At 44.0% G+C, this 19,840-nt stretch overlaps 1 protein-coding gene across 5 annotated transcripts in view; it reads left to right on the top strand.

Annotated features, from left to right (window-relative positions):
- LOC135199465 (INO80 complex subunit E-like) overlaps positions 1-19,840 on the top strand; it is a 103,114-nt gene that overhangs the window by 61,156 nt on the left and 22,118 nt on the right. For all 5 annotated transcript variants that reach the window (XM_064227548.1, XM_064227550.1, XM_064227552.1 and 2 more), the window contains one exon: positions 2,659-2,831. In XM_064227548.1, the coding sequence (XP_064083618.1) occupies positions 2,659-2,831 (173 nt within the window). The remainder of the gene's footprint in view (positions 1-2,658; positions 2,832-19,840) is intronic.

The following is a 19,840-nucleotide window of genomic DNA, read 5'->3' as shown; positions in this document are numbered from 1 at the left end:
TGGCTTACATCCGAAAACAGGGGGGGAGGGGGGCTCACTCGCTCACACTATACAAGATAGCAAGAGACCTCTTGATATGGGCAGAGGAACGAGGCATTGTACTGTTGACGAGGTTTTGTACAAGGAACCAAAAATGTCAGAGCAGACAGACTCAGCAGGAAGAACCAGGTCCTTCCAACAGAGTGGACCCTCCACTCCGAAGTCTGCCGAAAGCTCTGGTTCCTCTGGGGGAAGCCTCAGATAGACCTGTTCGCCACGTTCCTCTCCAGAAGGATGGAAAACTTTTGCTCCATAGTCGAAGATCCCAGAGCAATAGCAATAGATACCCTTCTCATGGACAGGTCGGGCTTAGATGCCTACGCTTTTCCCCCATTCAAGATTCTGGGGGAAGTGTTAAGGAAGTTCCGTTCCTCGGAGGCGACGAAACTGACACTCATCGCCCCATATTGGCCCGCTCGAGACTGGTTCACAGAGGTACTGGAATGGACGGTGGACTTCCCCCAGATCTCTTCCATGAGGACAGATCTGCTCAAACAACCCCACTTCGAGAGATATCACGGAAACATCCACGCTCTCTCCCTGACTGCCTTTCGACTATCGAAAGACTTGTCAGAGCGAGAGGCTTTTGTCGAAAAGCTGCAAGCGCAATTGCCAGAGCCCGCAGATCCTCTACTCTGCGGGTCTTTCAATCGAAGTGGGAAGTCTTCCGTAGATGGTGTAGGTCGAAGAAAGCTGTCTCTTCCAATACCTCTGTGACCGAAATTGCTGATTTCCTTCTCTTCCTTAGAGAGGAATCACGCTTAGCTGTTTCAACCATAAAAGGTTATAGAAGCATGCTCTCAACTGTATTTAGAAACAGGGGCCTCAACATAGAGGACAACAAGGATCTCCATGATTTGATACGATCCTTTGGTACTACAAAGTCTAAGTCCTCTATCACACCAAGTTGGAATCTGGATGTGGTCCTCCAGTTTCTCTCTTCGGATACTTTCGAACCACCAAATAAGGCATCCTTTAGAGACCTCTCCGAGAAAGTGCATTTTTCTCTGGCCCTCGCGACTGCCAAGAGGGTCATGAGATACATGCATTAGACTCTCGGGTAGGTTTTAGAGGAGATTCTGCTGTTGTACTTTCCAACCTCTGTTTTCTGGCCAAGAATGAGAACCCTTCTAAACCTTGGCCCAGAAGTTTTGAAATAAAGGGCCTCTCTCCCCTTGTGGGTAGAGAAGCAGAAAGGTCTCTCTGTCCGGTCAGAGCACTGAAGTTCTATCTGAAGAGAAAGAGTCAACTCCAGGGTTGTGATCAGAGCCTATGGTGCGCGGTAAGGAACCCGAAGAGGCAAATGTCGAAGAACGCATTAGCATTCTTCGTGAGAAAGTGATAACGGAGGCTTACATGAAATGCCAGGAGCAAAGCATTTAAGCTGCTTAGGGTTAGAGCACAGAAGTCCGTGCAATTGCAACTTCCCTAGCCTTTAATAGAAATAGTTCAATGAAGAACATATTAGCAGCAACATATTGGAGATGCAACTCGGTATTTGCCTCCCACTACTTAAGACGTCAGTGACTTATGAAAAGTTTTTTTCTCTTGGACCTTATGTATCAGCGGATACCATGCTAGGACAGGGAGCTGGTACTGATCCTTAAATAATATTGTTTTTAACTAAAAAAAATGGTTTGGTTTTGAGTTTTTTATGGTTGTTTGAAAGGATATTGGGGGGATAACTCCTTTCAATCGTAGTACTAACCCCGGTATTAGGATCAGGTGATCGGGATCGGTGTTATGCTCCTTGATGATGCCATATGGCAAGGTGTTTTGTCATATAAGTGGATAGGACCCCATTGACATCCTTAGGTTCTGTCGAGTAAGTGGATAAGACCCCATCGACAGACCATCAAGAACTCTTAGCATGAGGTCACTACCTCGCTGAGGCTCTTGAGGTGATGTAAGCTCCTAGGCAGTAGCCATGAAGTATTTCGCTGACACAGGTAGGAACCAAGGTTTCTTATATTTTTGTTACCTACAACGTATGTTGCTTTCCTGTCTATTCAGTAATTAGCTGTCTCTTACCCTCCGCCAAAGGTGCCAATCAGCTAAGTATATATCTGCCAGGGAAGTTGAATGTATAAAAATGATATTGTCATGATACAATAAAGTTTTATACATACTTACCTGGCAGATATATACAATTAAATGGCCCACCCAGCCTCCCCTCATGAGACAGGTGGAAGAGAAAATCTGGTTTAGAAAATGGGAATGGTTCCTATTCCTGCCACCCAGTGGCAGTGGCGGTAGATCACCTGACCTACCTGTAGCGTGTGCCGCGAAATTCGAATTTCTGTCGGGGACGACGGAGTCTATAGCTAAATATATATCTGCCAGGTAAGTATGTATAAAACTTTATTGTATCATGACAATATCATATTTCTTACAAAAATTTGTCTTATATCCTCTAACTTTAGTCCTACAAATAGCATATTTACTATAAATAGGAACCGGGCAATAAGTCTTAAGTGCTTTTTGAATTAAAGAGGAAGGAGACTTATATCCTGTAGCTTTGTAAACTGTGTTGTATTGGTTGTTTGAAATAAGGATTCATTTTGCTAGAATAACTTTTTAAGACCCAATCAATTAAGTTTATATTCTTTGTTTTCACAGTTGTCTGCACGTCGTCAAGCAGGCGGTTTAGGAGGAGGAACGCACAATGATGGACAGCTCAGTCGCGAGGAAGTAGAAAGGCGTCTTGCAGCCCGGCAACCCATGAATGATTTCACCACTACTGTGTCACTGACTCTGCCAAATCAGCTCTTTTCGGACAATATCATGGAAGGGTAAGCACACTGAAGGAGTTCATGAAAGTTTTTATTCATGAGAAGGTAAACTTTGAGCGTGATTCCAGAGAAATCCATATCTTGGGGGCTTTTTTATCAATTTCTTCAGGTTGTTTGATGAACCGTGTAGATTTATGAAGAGGCAATAGTATTGAAGGTTTGAAAATTTTGTGTAAAGGTTTTGCTTCCATTATAATTGACAAGGATAATTTCTAGATTGGGTTTTCTGTCGGCCTCATGGAGTTTTGTTTTCCTCCTATATGCCAGTTGTGGTATTTTTGACAGCAGTCTTGATGGCTTTACAAGGATAATGAAGTTAATTTCACTTGCAAACTCATATTTTCTGATCATTTGTAAGGACTAAATTTTTATATAGGTTTTTTACGAAAACAAACAGACCAATGTGTCAACTTAGGCACTGAAATGTTAAGTGACAGTGAAAAGATTCGAAAGGTGTAAAGGGACAAAAGCCTCGAATTGCACTATGAAAATATTTTTAGGAGAGGGGGTTTGCAGCTACAGTCTGAAGGGATGCTGCAAAGAACCTTAAGTAATGCCCACCTAGGGAACTTCTTAGTAATGGAATGGCATGTGATCTCCAATCTTCAATATAGTACTGATTAATCCTTTGGATTCCAGTGCTTGGCTTCAAGCCTAAGTTCCATATTCCATTCCATTCCAATCTTCAATAGAATGGTTTTTGTTCCAATTAATTGCTGGAGAGCAATTAATTGGGTTAAAAGTGGGCTAATACATTACCTTGTTGAAATTAAATTAAATCTGATGTTGCTGTTGCCTTCTGTTGGACAAGATCTTGGATACAGATTTAGTACGTTAAGATGTTGCTTTACTAGGACCAAGTTAATTATTAGTAGACCCATTTTACTTAAGCTTTGTTTATTACTTATGTCTAAACTGGCTAGCTAATACATTACCTTGTGGAAATTAAATCTGATGTTGCTGTTGCCTTCTGTTGGACAAGATCTTGGATACTGGTTTAGTATGTAAAAATGTTGGTTTACTAGGACCAAGTACAGGGGGTCCTCGAGTTACGACGTTTGATCCGTTCTTAAGATGCGTCGTAACACGATTTCAGCGTAAGTCGGAACATTGAAAATACCACATGATTTAATGTAAATACCTATCATAACAACGAGAGAACAATTCCTTACCTTTATTAATTTGATTGGCTTGCACACTGGAGAGGAAGCTGCGGTGCTGGAGAGACTGGGGGAGGTTAGTGAAGAGAAAAAGAACCTCCAGAAGTTGCACCAATAACCTTTCCATTTCAATTATTAGACCACTACGCTGCTTAGTTATCACTGTCGCTTTCATAGGAGCAGATCCTTTCACATGTTCAACGATGCGCTCTTTATCTTTGATAATGGTAGCAACGGTCGAACGGCTAAGGCCAAGCGAGCGGCCAATGTTTGTTGGCGTTTCTCCCTTCTCAGATCGCTTTATAATGTCTTTAATTTCTTTAAATTTCCATGGTGATGGCCTTTCTTTTCTTCGATGCAACTACCATCAGAAGAGTCCGCCTTGCGCTTGGGAGCCATAACAAAGAGCAAAAAGTTACAAAAACGATACAACACGAGGGAGAGAGAGGCAGTGTAACACCAAAAATGGCGTATGGGCGAGGATGAGCGTAGCGAAGCGACGCCGTCCTCTCCCCCACAAAGCGTATTCTTCCGCCGTGCGCCCGGAACTATTCGCGTTTGTTTACGTTGCTTACGACGCTAAACCGCGTAAGACGGAACGACGCAAAATATTATTTTTTATATTTTTATGGGGGCGCGTTCGTAACCACGAAACATCGTAAGTCGAGACCGGCGTAACCCGAGGACTTACTGTAAATTATTAGTACGCCCATTTGTTCCGATACGTAATACAAACCATCGGTCCTTTAACAATAGGAAGTAGCTAGCGGCAGCTGGAACGGTCGTAAGCTTCGAACAAGGGGAGAACGGTAGTTAACTGCTTGTCCGACAGTCGCGCGACTGGGAGGTAAACAAATCACTTTTGCTTCGGCCGCGGGTGTGAAGGACGTGTTCGTCATCGCTCTCTGCCCGCTTCATCGTCGTATGCTTGTTTATATTGTGTTTTCTACTAATGGTTGTTTGACTTGAAAATGAAACTGTAAGTACACGTGTTTTCATTTTCATTACTTAATTATGAACCAACATGGAGCTATCGCCGTAGATTGCGGCGATTTCCTCTCTGTTCATGATTAAACCCTTGAATTATGTCTCGGTGCCGAGGGCGGCGCTCTCGCGCCGAGTCATGTATTTCGGGCGAAAGTGTGTAATTGAAAAATGTAAGTACTCTTTTTCATTATATTTTTTGCCCTGTGCGTTCGTTACCGAGAGTGTGATTGCGCTCAGCACGAGCTTTTTATTTTGTATATAGAATGCAATGAAGTGGATTCGCAATTGCAATATTCTTTTCATTTTCATTTATTTATTTGCATGAAATTTAATTTGGATCAATTTTCGTTCTTACCCGGGAATTGATCCTTACGATTATTTTATGTGAAGTGAAATCGCAAGTGCAGTATTCTGTTTCATTTTCATATATATTTTATGATAGCATCATATTATTTGGATCAAGTTTCCGTTCTTACCCGAACCCGGGAATTGATCTTTTCCCCTTTAAGTTCTATGAAGTGAATCGCAAGGGCAGTATTCTGTTTCATTTTCATATTACTTTTCACTGCTGTGCGGGGGTAGGGGAAGCGAAGGTCTGCCAGGAAGTCGTCGGAAAGCTCTCCCGCGACTCCCTTGGTATCCGATTCTTCGTCTTCCTTCCTGCCCCCCGCTCAGCTTCTTCGTTGTATTTGTATTTGGGGTCTTCCTTGCGTTCGGGTGGGGCATGTCTTCCCCCCGTGCGTGAGGGAACCCCTCTTACTAATCTATCTATGTTACCGCAGGTGCTACATCCGTGGGAGACGACCTTGGACAGGTATGGACCACCGCGGCGGCAGGGCGTGCCTAGCATCCACGGGCTGCTGCAGCGTCTAGCGAGGTCTGGGGCGGTCTCCACTACTACCACGGCCGCTTATGCTGCTCCCCCCCCTCTGGTCTACACTCCCCATGCTGTGTCGGTGACGCCGTCTGCCGCTACTAGGGCCGCCGCCGTACCGAGGGGGAGTTGCCGCCGCCGCCTGTTTTCTTCGTGTTGCCTGCCCCAGACTTCCGCTGTTCCAGCAGCTCGCCCCTGGACCGGCCGCCAGTACCAGGTTCCGCTGGCTGCCGATGATTCTACGAGGCAATCGCTGGGCCTGCCGTACCATGCCGCTGATGTGATTCCCGCTGTTGGCTTGGCTGTCCCTTCTGGGTCTACCGCGTGCCGCTGTTCCTGCCGCTCCTGAGCTGGTTGCTGTTCCTGTCGCTCCTGGTTCCTGAGCCTGTCCATGCTGGTCCTGCCCACGGTGTGTCTTCCCCAGTCCCAGGTCCTTCCGGACAGGTGCAGTCGGGCCGTGTTGCTTCGGCAATAGCCCCGGCTCCGGCCTGGATGGAGGACCTGACGACTGTCCTGCGTGAGCTGACGAGGAGAGGAGAAGAGGAAGCTGTCATCTTCGTCTTCATCGTCTGCTGCTGCCTCTTCCCCTTCGACTTCTAAGGCCCATAAGCCGAAGAAGAAGAAGGTGCCTGCCTTCCCCCCCCTAAGAAGTCTCCTTCGGGAACTTCTAAGGGCCCGTCCCACCCTGGTGGGACGGGGGGTCCTTCTGCTGGTCCTCCTGCTCCTTCGGAGCGGGGCCCCCCCGTCTCCCCTTCGTAAGGAAGAGATAGACGGGGACCAGAGGAGTATCGGTTAGCTCTGGTACTTCCTCGCCTGGTGCTAGCGGCCGATGCCGCTACGTCAGGTTCCGGCTCGGTCTCTCGTTCGCGAGAGATCCCGAGTGTACGTTCTCCCCTCGGGAGAACCGTGCAGCCAAGTTTCGGCGCCAGAGTTCGCTCGGCGCCAAGACGCGGCACGGAGCAGAAAAGGCTGGTGAGAGACGCTCAGGTGACTCTTGCCAGGCCAGCGGCCGCTCTTGCCAGCGACCAGCTGGTAACCCGGGTTTTCCCCCTAAGAAGGCTCCTTGGGGATCTTCTAAGGGCCCGTCTCGCTCCGGCGATTTGGGGAGCTCTTCTGCTGGTCCTCTGCTCCCTCGGGAACAGGGGCCCGTCTTTTCTTCTACCAAGGAGAAGAAGACGGGGACCAGAGGAGTACTAGCTTCGGCTGGCACTTCCTCGCCTGGTTCTAGCGGTTCTGCCGCTAAACCAGGATCCGCCTCGGCTTCTCGTTAGCGAGAAGTACCGAGTGGACGGTCTCCCGCGGGGAGACCGTCCAGCCAAAGTCTTGACACCCGAGCTCGCTCGCCGTCAAGACCGAAGCGCGGAGCAGAAGACTGGCGAGTGTCGTGCAGACGACTCTACGCCAGGCCAGTGGACGCTCCTCGCAGCGACCAGCTGGCTGCTCGGGTTGACGTGACGGTCCGCTGACCAGCCACGGGTTGAGGCGAGGAAGGGGTCCCCGCGGCCGTCGGTACCAGCCACGGCTGGTACCAGCGGCTCGACGCGCCGAGAGGACGCTCGCCGGTCTCACCGCGACAGCGAGCCTAGCAGGTCACCTGACGCCGCTCCCATCGGACCGGGCGGAGACGGTAACCAGCAACAGCTCGCCTGACGCTAGAGATCAGCGTCGACGTTCTTAGCCGAGCCTCTCGCCCCAGGCGAGCGGCAAGGCTAGGCCTGCTGTTCGATCGCCACCGCGGATTGACGATCAGCAGCAGCCCTCCAAGCACGCTGGTCCTGCAGCGAGCTAGGGGGAAGCGTCAGGTCCTGCCTCTCCTGTACCTTCAACCTCCTCGGGCTACACCGGGAGGAGCGAGGTACCTAGATGATCGCGAGAGGTACGCCGCTCGCGATCACCGCTATGACGCTGTATGGACCAGGCACGGTTCTAGGACCGACCAGGACATACGCGCAAGTAGCTGGAGGCGACCGTCAGGGTCTGCGCTGTTTCCTCCTTCTGAAGGAGGAGTATCTCGGATCGGTTCTTGTTGGAGGGACTGACGGTCCTACTCCGCAAGACGCGGTTATTCCCGAGATACAGAGGAATTTGCAGAAGTCATTAAGCTGATTCGTCAGCATAATGACCTTGCGGAAGGATTGCCGCTCCCACCAGCAGAGCCCACGTCTCTGCTCGAGTCGTTTTGGGGCCCGAGAGGGAACCCAAACCGACGGTGGGTCTGCCGCGATCGGAGCTTGCCGATTCGGCCTCGAACCAGAGTCTCTCGTCTCCGGACAAGAAGGCTCTCTCAGTTCTGGCCGGTCGATCAAGCTACTTCCACCTCCTCTACTGCGACAGCGGCGTTTCTACGTGTCTTCGGACACCGTATTTAAATACTCCTTCGGTCCTCCTGAGAGGTTTCGACCTCGACGAGGACTGGAATGAGTCGGAGGACGGTATCGGCTTCTCTCCTGTCAGGTGTCGATCAGCCCCACCCAGACGACGTTCACAGTGGCGGCAGACCCTTACCTACAGTGAGAGTTCGTAACCCTCCGCGGGAAAAACGTTTTTCTCCTGACGATACGTTTTCCCAGACTCTGAGAGGCCATCGCCGCAGGCGATGGCTGCTCCTACTCTTCTCCAACTGCTAGTTCCACTGGGAAGGTGAGCGAGTATCCAATTTCTCCCCCATTCCCTCTCTCCTTACGGCTACGAGGGAAAGGGGAGGGATCCTACGGAGATTTCTCTGTAGGATCCCACGTTCGGGACTGCGCTACCGGGGGGACCTTCGGGTCCTACCCGACGTAAGCCCCGGTCGTTGAGGAGGAATCCTGCCCATTCTCGATTTCTACGGGAATCGAGAGGACCACCAGCCGATATCGTTTGACGAATTCGGTGGGGGTTTCGCAGACTGCTTAGAATTCTACGGAATTTCTAGCGCATTCAGTGTTCGAGTTTTTTTACGATCTCCAAACACTTGGGCGAGACCACGGTCCAAAGTGAGCGAGACGAGAATCCCCGATATGTTACACGATAATCGGGAACCTCGCCTATGCTCGAATTCCTGGTATTTCTAGCATTGGGAAGAAGACTGCTGCTGAAAGAAACTATCTCACAGTAGGCGACCAACCTGGAATAGAGAAGATCGGACGGGAATATCCAGTTTGGCTTGAACTATCGTCTTAGTATTCTGTTCACCATTGAAGCTTTCCTTCGAGGAAGACTTTCTCCTTCACTCTCTTTGATAGAGATCGAAGTGGTCGATCTCCAATCCTTATTTTGTTTTCTTGAAGGAAAGAAATTAGGATGGAGATCGTTGTTCAGAATCCTACAAATATACTACGTATATTAACCTCACGACATGATTCTACTAAGCAGTTGAATTGTCCGAGGGGTAGGCGCATATCCTAGTTAATCTACGGATTGCGACTTATAAGACAAGTATTCTAATTGAACTGCAACTCGGGGTTGCCTGCAACCTCCCAGGAGTTTTCAGTTTCAATTTTATATACTTACGGTTTTGTCACGACAACACCATTTCAACTTTTATATTTACCGAAATTCGTTTCGCCATAAATATAATTGCTCGAGCATATCTTTTATGCTCGGTAGTTCTAGCCGAACGCATTCCTTCGTGGAATAATAGATTACCTGGCAACTCAGGATGACGAGTCAGCGAGAGCTCAGGCTCAACTACTGCGTATTGACTGCCTGATAGCAGCTCAGTATCAGCTGGGCCTCCGAGATGCACGTCATGTATGTCTCTCTCTCCCCTGCTTTGATTGACTACCGAACCGTATCTCTGCCCAACAATCATGGACTTAGGTCTCTGATTAACGGGGATTCTCGCAATAATGAAGGACCATCTACGGCTGTGACGCTAGATTCCATCGCCTTCGACATTGCGAGAATTTTTCAACGAGGATATCTCTTGGACTCTTTCATCTTTTCGTTTACCGCACCCGGTAACAGAAGTCGTACAAAGTCTCCCGCTGCATCGCGCTGCGATAATGCGAATGATTTTGCAGACATCTGAGGTTTGTCTTCAAAAGATCGCGTATTCGTAGGTGTACATTGTTCATGTTTTCAACCCGAATTACAAGATGTGTCAGAAGACATCGCCTACTCTCCCGACTGACAGCTCTACTTCAAATGTTCAGCCCATGAGAAGCAGTTCTTCAGGCGGCTTTCCCTGTGTTTTCATTACTGAAGAACGCCCCGCTTTCATTGCAACTACGACTTTCTTTCACGGGACAGCAATGAAACAGCGCGGTTAGCGTTTTCAGTCATTTGTAAGCACAGTTATGAATCTTGAGAATCCTTCTCTCGATTCATCTGTGAAGACGTAGGTTGCATTCAATATCTACCTTCGTCTTCAACGGTACATAGTGTTGTTTCTCCTTAGCTGAGATTCAACAACCATGAGATGTTTTACCTTCAGGGACCTTGGTCTCTAGAAGGCAATTGACTTTCGCCTGTTGGGCACATGCCTTAAGAGAATCATCACCTCGCTGTCCGGCATTGGTGACAAAACAAATACATTATTTGTTTGGTCTCCGGCATAACCCTTTAAAAGTGGGCGAAGAAGGTCACGGGATTTGCTTATTTTCTCGGATGCTCTTTGACAACTTGCCTCCTACCGAACGCAGTCAGTCGGCAGCTGTCAGAGCGCCCGAGTCAGTTACGAACTACGCTGTTGACTTAGTTCGGTTGTTACAGAGCAATCATTACTTCGTCTTAATAGCTTGTCACAGTACCCATACCATCGACACCCACCATGGAGTGTCGGTGTCCTATCCACTACCGAGAACTTGCTGCATGGGGATAGGAGGATGCGAGAGACTTCGTGGCAAACGGACAGACCAGTATGGGTACTGGACATCACCGAAGTAGAGAAGAGGGATAGGTCATGCGACTATTTCCTTCTTTTCCTCTGAGGAACTGCATGACTTCTCCTGCGAAGTCAAGCATTCCCAGGGGATGGGGATCCGTGACGCTCGATTTCGTACCGAACTTCGTAGCGAAGACTCAGAACCCTTCGGTCCCTGACGATTGGTTCGAGTCGTTCACAATCCCCTCCCCTTCCCTAATGGACTTAACCGCCTTCGATACGAAGGAGATGCTGCCTTGTCCGCAAGAACTTCTCCGCCGTGGCGCAGGTACTGAAGGCAGGGGTCTGGTCCAACCAGACCACATGCCCTTCTTCTACCTTCGGGATATTGCCCACAGGTCCTTGGATCTTTTTCCTTGGAACCCGTGGTGGCTGCTCAACACGTTGTGTAGCGAACCCAGACCCTCGCAGGCTGAACAGCATCGAGTCCTGGTGTGACCGTAGAATGGATGAGTAATGAGTGTGTGACTGGCTCCTCTTCCATCTTTTTCTTCCCCTCTACCTGTGGTTAGAGGGACACGGTCGTCACCCTGCTGGATAAGGACAAGATGCAGGTGAGCTACTCAACAGAGCCCCATCTATCCCTTTCACTAGGGATAGGAGCGTATATCCACCACTTCCTCCAACAAGGGGGAGGAAGTGGATGCCAGCTTGAGACAACCCATACTTTATGTTGCCTCTTGCAAACAGGAACAAGTTCTTGCTTGCTGGTACGAAGAGATACGCTGGCCTCTCTCTTAGTACTCGGCCCAGAGGTCTGACCATTGATCCTGCGGTGCACACCCCGATCAATCGGACAGAGGCTTGGATCCCTCCCTCGCTCTTACGACCAGGGAGGCATTCCAGGGATGGACGAACACCAGTCTGTTCATCAAAAGACTCAGATTCCTCCCACCAAGAAGTGAGTCTTCTTATTGTTAAAGGACCGATGGTTTGTATTACGTATCGGAACAAATGACAATTTGTCGAAAATTGCATTTTTCCTAACTATACAAACCTGAGGTCCTTTACATATAGTCCCTCCTCATGCCACCCCTCACTCTGCGTATTTTGCATGGGCCAAAAGCAAAAGTGATTTGTTTACCTCCCAGTCGCGCGGCGCGCGACTGTCGGACAAGCAGTTAACTACCGTTCTCTCCCCTTGTTCGAAGCTTACGACCATTCCAGCTGCCGCTAGCTACTTCCTATTGTTAAAGGACCTCAGGTTTGTATAGTTAGGAAAAATGCAATTTTCGACAAATTGTCATTTTACATAAGCTTTGTTTATTACTTATGTCTTCTCCTGCAGACCCATTATTCATGATATAGTATTCTTGCTATCACCCAAAAGCTGAAAGTTTTCCAGTCGCAGTGTGTAATTTGCCTTATGTTTTTAATGGTATAAATTTCACTTTCTAACTTCTAATCGTTTAAAGTTGATGGATGGATGTATGATATTTAGGGCTAAAGCCCAGGCACTGGGGCCAAGAAGGCCATTCAGCGCCGTCGTGAAGGCTAAATAAGTTTAATTATGGTAAATGAATGAATAAATTAGTGAAAGAGATGATTCATAAAATTAGATGTGACTAATAAATAAATAAAAATATGAAGTTTAATGAATGGCGTAATATATATTAAAAATAGTTTGTCTTTAAAAATCTGTATGATATATAAATAATTATCTAAATATTATTAAAATTTTTTATACACTTTAAAAAGGAGACGAGAGCAGAAATATCTCCTTCATCTCCCAAGATATTTGAGAGGGATTTACCCTGGAAATATCTTTCCCTTTGGTTAAAATATTTGGGGCAAACCATCAGAATGTGCTCCACTGTTAGTATCTCATTGCTGTAAGCACACACTGGTGGGCTGCTTCCTTCTAAAATAAACTGATGGGTTAAATAAGTGTGCCCAATCCTTAATCTCGTTAAAATAACCTCTGTTCGTCTGTCAAGCTGGAATGACGAAGGCCACGACAGTATATTTTTCCTAATACTTCTATACGTACTTACTATTATTGGCAAGAAGAGAAGTCCACCTTTCTTGCCATTTACTTAATACATAAGACCTAATAGGACTTTTTAGGTCTGTATGAGGCACTTTCCTGAAGGTTGTTTCTGGCAAAGCACTAGCAGCTTTTGCTTCCCTGTCTGCAGTCTCATTTCCGTGAATCCCCACGTGAGAAGGAACCCAACAGAAAGAGACTGACTTATGCAGACAATATACACGAAAAAGCGACTTCTGAAGTTTTTGGATTAACGGATGAAAGCTATTAAATCTTTTGATAGCCTCTAAAGTGCTTTAAGAATCCAAGTATATGACAAAATTAGTGTCACTACTTTGAAGAACTAAATCTAGGGCAGAGACTACGGCTGTGTTAATTCGGCAGTAAATATTGATGCAAAGTCAGGTAATTTAGCTGTATATGCTGTATCACCAAGGATAACAGCACACCCAACACCACTGTCCTGTCTGACTTTGATCCATCTGTATAAATCTTCACATAATTAGCATGGGTAACGTCGTGCGCTAAGAATTTTCCCCCAATCTCTTCTTCAGTACAATCCTTCTTCTTAAATGATTTCTTGCATACTAATGCTTCAGGAATAAGCCATGGAGGATTTACAGGATGTTTTACTTCCAGGACTTTCTGAGATTTGAGATGGTTATCCCTAACATCCTCGTTCAGTTGAATTTGGAGTGGTTTTGAAGCTCTTGTACCAGAGAAATTCCATGAGTCTGTTTCCTTAACCCTTAAATGCCGAGGCGGTAAAAATCAAAAACTCCCCCGAATGCCGGCGCCAGTTTTGAGTGAGCGCGGAAGCAAAACAAATATTTTTTTCAAAAAATCACAGCGCGCTTAGTTTTGAAGATTAAGAGTTCATTTTTGGCTCCTTTTTTTGTCATTGCCTGAAGTTTAGTATGCAATCATCAGAAATGACAAATAATATCATTATCATATGTAAATGATGCGATATATGGTAGCGGAAAAAAAAATTCATACATAATTGTATTAAAATCACGCTGTTCAAAAAACGGTAAAAGCTAACGAGTTTCTTTTTTTTCGTTGTATTGTACACTAAATTGCAATCATTTTGATATATAATACATTGTAAAACAATAAAAGCAACACCGGAAAAATATTATCACAAAATGATGTACGAATTCGTAACGCTCGGACGTAAAAAAATGTTTTTTTTCAAAAATTCACCGTAAATCTAAATATTGTTCTAGAGACTTCCAATTTGTTTCAAAATGAATACAAATGATTGAATATTACAATACTGTAAGATTTTTAGCTTACAATTGCAGTTTTCGACCATTTCCGACGAGTTAAAAATGACCAAATGTAGAATTTTTTTCAATATGAAACGGAGCAAATTTTCCGAGAATGCAATGTATGCAATTCGGAGATTTATGGTGGAGAATCCGCGCGCGGAGGGAAGGAAAGTTTTTTTCATAAATTCACCATATATCAAAATATTGTGCTAGAGACTTCCAATTTATTGCAAAATGAAGGTAAATGATTGAATATTACTAAAATATAAGAGTTTTAGCTTACAATTGCGTTTTTCGACCATTTCGGTAGTCAAAGTTGACCGAACGTGTTTTTTTTTCTTCTATTTATCGTGATTTATATGCAAATATTTCGAAAATGAGAAAAGCTACAACCCTCAATTATTTTTCGTTGTATTCTACATGAAATTGCGCACATTTTCATATATAAAACTTTATGTAACGGCTAATTTAAAATGGTGCAAACATTACCACAATCGCACGTATGATTTTTTCGGAAGAGTTACCACACGGACGTAAGGAAAATGTTATTTTTTTCATAAATTCACCATAAATCAAAATATTGTGCTAGAGACTTCCAATTTGTTACAAAATGAAGGTAAATGCTTGAATATTACTAAAATATAAGCGTTTTAGCTTACAATTGCGTTTTTCGACCATTTCGGTAGAGTCAAAATTGACCGAAGGTTGAAAATTTGTCACTTATCATTTTTATATGAAAATATTTCAAAACTGATAAAAGCTACAACCATGGGTTGTTTTTAGTTGTATTGTGCATGAAATTGCGCACATTTCCATATATAAAACTTTATGTAACGGCTAATTTTAAAATGGTGCAAACATTACCACAATCGCATGTATGATTTTTTTCGGAAGAGTTACCGCGTGGACGTAAGGAAAAAGTTTTTTCATAAATTCACCATAAATCAAAATATTGTGCTAGAGACTTCCAATTTGTTGCAAAATTAAGGTAAATAGTTGAATATTACTACAATATAAGCGTTTTAGCTTACAATTGCGTTTTTCTACCATTTCGGTAGAGTCAAAGTTGACCGAAGGTTGAAATTTTGGCACTTATCATTATTTATATGGAAATATTTCAAAACTGATAAAAGCTACAATCATGAGTATTTTTTGCTGTATTCTAAATGAAATTGCGCACATTTTCATATATAATACTTCATGGAACGGATAATTTAAAACGGTGCAAAAATTATGTCAAAGTGATAAAATAATTTTTGAGATGTGTCACTGATACTTTTTAGTGCGATAAGAAAGAAATTCGCACTTGCGCGCCTGCGTAAGGATTGTAAACAAAACAACGCCTTGATCCGTGAACTCCCAGCATCCCCCAAGGCGCGTGATTCAAAGTTTTCGGCTGGTAGGCCCTTATAAGTTATTTTTTAACGGGGGGGGGGCGAATTTTTAAAAGAACTTTTTTGAGTCGACGTATGGTACGTCCATTCGACAATCGGGGGAGATTTTGACTCGACATTTAATACGTCCATTCGGCGTTTAAGGGTTAAGTACTTGAAAGGAGGGATTTTTGGGACACTTATCATTCTAGCCACATATCGCAACCCAAGCTCTTACCTTCTTAGATCAAGGGGAAGATGATCTGTGTTGACATATATGCTTTCAACAGAAGTTCTAAAAAGTTCTAAAAGCCCCTGAGCATATTCTCAACCCCATGTTCTGTACAACATCCAATTCCTTTAGCTTGGTTTTACAAGCTGAGGAATAGGTCTGACAGCCATAGTCTAGCTTGGAGCGACACAGCGAGTCATATAGCCTCAAAAGGGATTTTTTTATCAGCCCCCCAACTAAAACCAGAAACAACCTTTAAAATATTCAAAGATTTTTTTACATTAATCTTTAGTGCATTTATGTGGTTGTCCCATGTTAATTTGTGGTCAATAATCATCCCCAGAAATTTTACTTCACTTTCATAAGGAATGATAGATCCTTTTAAACTAAGTGTGGGAACTTCTTCCACAAGCCGGCATCTGGTAAATCTTACTGCAACTGTTTTGGAAGAGGAGAATTTAAAACCATTCTCATCAGCCCACTTAGTAATTGCGTTAATGGACCTTTGCAGATGTTTACATACTGACAATGAATCATATCCTGTGCAATATATTGCAAGGTCATCAACAAAAAGTGAGCATTTTACAGAAGGCAAGATTTTTTCAACCACACTATTTATTGCCACTGAAAAGAGTGTTACCATTAAAATGCTTCCTTGGGGAACTCCCTCCTCCTGCACAATAGGTTGGGAGAAAAAGTTTCCCACTTTTACCTTAAAAATCTCTGTTAAAAAGGAATATATAAATCTGATCATTCTTCCACATATGCCCATCATGTGCAATTTTTTCATGATGCCAATTCTCCAGGCAGTGTCATATACTTTTTCAAGGTTACAAAATACTCCGATGGTCTGACATTGTTTGGCGAAGCCTTGCTGGATTTGGTTGGTCAGCCTCCGCAACGGATCAAGGGTGGAGCGGTTTTTCCTGAAACCAAATTGAAATGATGATATTAATCCTTTACTTTCTAAGAGCCAAACTAGTCTAGTATTTATCATTTTCTCCATCAGCTTACACACACACAGCTGGTTAGAGCTATTGGTCTATAGCAGGTGGCTAGGGAAGCATCTTTATTAGGCTTTTTAATTGGAACAACTATGGATATTTTCCAGTCGTTGGGTAAAATTCCAGTTTCCCATCCATATTTTGTTTATAATCTTCAGTAAATATTTTTTGACATCGTCTGGAAGGTGCTTAAGCATTTCATATATGATTGTATCCTCACCTGGAGTTGTGGATTCATTAGAGGAGAGCACCTCCCGTAATTCTCTCAAGGAAAACCTGTAGTTGTATGGTTCAGATTTTCCTGAATCGAATTCCAGAATAATTTCAGAATTCCTAATTTTTTGAAATTCTCAAGAATAATTCTTCTCACTTGAAACTTCAGAAAAGTGTTTTCCTAGCTCATTGGCAACTACAGTGGGCTCTGTGATCAGTGTCATTTATTTTTAATGAGGGTAATGGTGACGCAGCAAATTTCCCACTCAGTTTCCTTATTTTGCGCCACACCACTTTCAGTGGAGTCTTTAAGTTTATTCCATTAATATAGTAAAGCCAACTTTCTCTTTTGGCTCTTTTATAAAACCGCCGTTGCTTGGCTAAAGCACGTTTGTAGATTAATTTAGACTGAGGAGAACCACTAGTTTTGTAACGTCTGTAGCACTTCCTAGTAACTTTCCTCAGAATACCTAACTTTCCTCAGAATACCACAAGTCTTATTCCACCAGGGAACTGCAGGTCTACGAGGTTTGCCTTTGTTTTGGGAATCGAGCCTCCAGCAGTCTTCAGAGTAGATTCAATAAAGTAATCATAAGCATCTAGATGAGAATGAAATGACTCAAACTCCCTATCTAGTATGACGCCCTTACTGAATTTATCCCAATCTGCCTCCTCTACCTTCCACTTCGGTAAAACTTCAGAGGGACCATTCACAGCATATTTCAAATGGATCGGGTAATGATCACTCCCATTTAAATTCTCGTTAACAGACCAACTAAAATCAAGGTGGATACTTGTTGAAGAGATACTAAGGTCCAGTGCAGAGAAATGATGATCATGAATGCTGTGGAAAGTCATTGACCCATTATTATATAGGATAACATCATTCCTATCAATAAAGTCTTCAATTAATTTCCCTTTACTGTCTAGAAACCGACTTCCCCAAAGGGGGTTGTGGGCATTAAAATCACCTAGGAGAAGTAAAGGAGCTGGAAGTTGGTTAATTAAGGACTGAATATCTTCACTGTTAAAAACAAGATCCGGTGGAAGGTATAAGGAGCAGACTGTTATCCTCTTTTCCAAGATGACTGAAATAGCAACAGCTTGTAGAGTTGTATTTAATTGTATTATGGAGTGCTGCAGAGCTTTATTTACAATAATTGCAGCACCTCTATGGGCCCGACCACCATTTGGGGGAGAGGAGTTAAATATTGAATAATTTAGTCCAGGATTATAAGGAGAGTTACCTAACATTGTCTCCTGCAGGCATATAATCCCTGGATTGAATTCATGAATTAAGACTTTAAGGTCTTCTGCACGGGCTCTGAGACCTTTACAGTTCCACTGAAGGATATCGAACATGAATGTTAAGGTGGCAAAAAGTGCTACTTCCCACTCCTTAGAGAGGAAGTACTGTTCCTAGTGTGGAGAGGAAAGCTCTCCTTTATAATAAGTGACTGTTTCTTTTATCCCTTTTCATTTGAATTGGAATTTAGTGTTTTTGGCCGATTCTATTTCTGGTATTGATTCTGATCAGAATTTCTACTGTGATTCGCTCACAAATTTCATTTGTCTTAGGGCGGCAAGACTGATCAGAACTCTTATGTTTTTGGGCTGAAACTGCTTTTGGAACCACCTTTCTAGGTGGAGAGATCTCTTCTAAAACACTGAACCCATTTGAGGTTTTTATTTTAAAGCCATCATTACGTATTTGGGGATGTATTCCTTGTGCGCTTCTTGGTGGTTGTAATTATAGTTTTATTTTCATTTTTGTTTGTGGCTGTGACAATTGATGGCTCTGAAGTAGCTCTTATCTAATTGGGATTGGTACCTTGGCTTATTCTTGTTGGAAGTGTTTTTGGAACATCTTCCTGAATTATTAATTGATTTTGGCTTCATTTTTTTTGGAAGGTGAGCCTGCAACTATCATATTAGTCACCTTTGTATTGACTTTGGTAGGTGAGTTTTTTTGTACTTCCTGAAGTGGTAGGTGAGTTTTCTGTACTTCCTGAAGTACAACTTTTGGTGTTGGACTCTAAGGCACTAGCATATGAAAATTTCTTGACAAATTGGGGATTTTCATTATTTACAGTCTGTGGAGTAGCAGGTATGTGATGCCTATTATCAGATGCAGTTATTAGTTGCCTTACATTGCTGGAACTTTTCGTAAGTTTTATTACTGAAGCATAGGTAGAGTTGGCACTTTTGTTTGCTCCCATTACCACACGCTTTGCTTCGCTAATGCTGACATGTTCATTGTCAGCCACTGCCAATAATTTTTCTTCAAATCTGTATCCGAGGCAAGTCCTTGAATTTGGAGAATGATCACCCTTACATTGAAAGCAGTACTGGGCTGCTACACATAAGTCAAAATTATCATGCTCCGCAGAGCACACAGAACATCTTTTGTTGTTTTCACACAAGTTTTGAATGTGGCCATATTAAAAAAATTTGCGACACTGTTTAGGATTTCTTTTATATCTTTAAACCTGCATCCTCTTATGGCCAACAATGATAGTATCAGGTAGGTAACTGGAGGAGAAGGTTAAAAGGATAGTTGCATCCCCTCCAAGTTTTTTTACGTGAGATACACAAGGAGGACATCGATGGAGAATCTCCTCCTCTTCAAAAACATGCAGGTCTTTTGAGTAAACTACCCCTTGTGTGTTAAAGAATCTATGCGATGCAATACACCACAAACCCTAATAACCTCTCATGTTCAGGTAGTAGCATGTTGTGTCTAACTCTAAGCCGCTAATCCAACTGTAATGTGTTCCGACACGTTATACAAACCCTCGGTCCTTTACATAAGGAATTACTGCTCAGCGCCAGCTGGACCGGTCGTAAGATTTACTAACAAGGTAGTTAAGTAATAGCTGCTTGTTCGATGGTCGGGAGTCCCGGACGCCCGACTGGAGGTAAACATATCACTCTGCTTTCGACCACCGTCGGGTGAAGACGTATGCTTGCCGCTCTGCCCACCTCTGTCGTGAGATTCTACCAAAGCTGGGTTACTTCAACCGTTTTCTATTAGTGTA

This window comes from Macrobrachium nipponense, chromosome 25 (assembly GCF_015104395.2).
Source record: "Macrobrachium nipponense isolate FS-2020 chromosome 25, ASM1510439v2, whole genome shotgun sequence".
In the NCBI taxonomy this organism is placed as follows: domain Eukaryota; kingdom Metazoa; phylum Arthropoda; class Malacostraca; order Decapoda; family Palaemonidae; genus Macrobrachium; species Macrobrachium nipponense.
The sequence above is the reverse complement of the archived record's forward strand: the minus strand, read 5'-3'. Positions and strand labels throughout refer to the sequence as shown.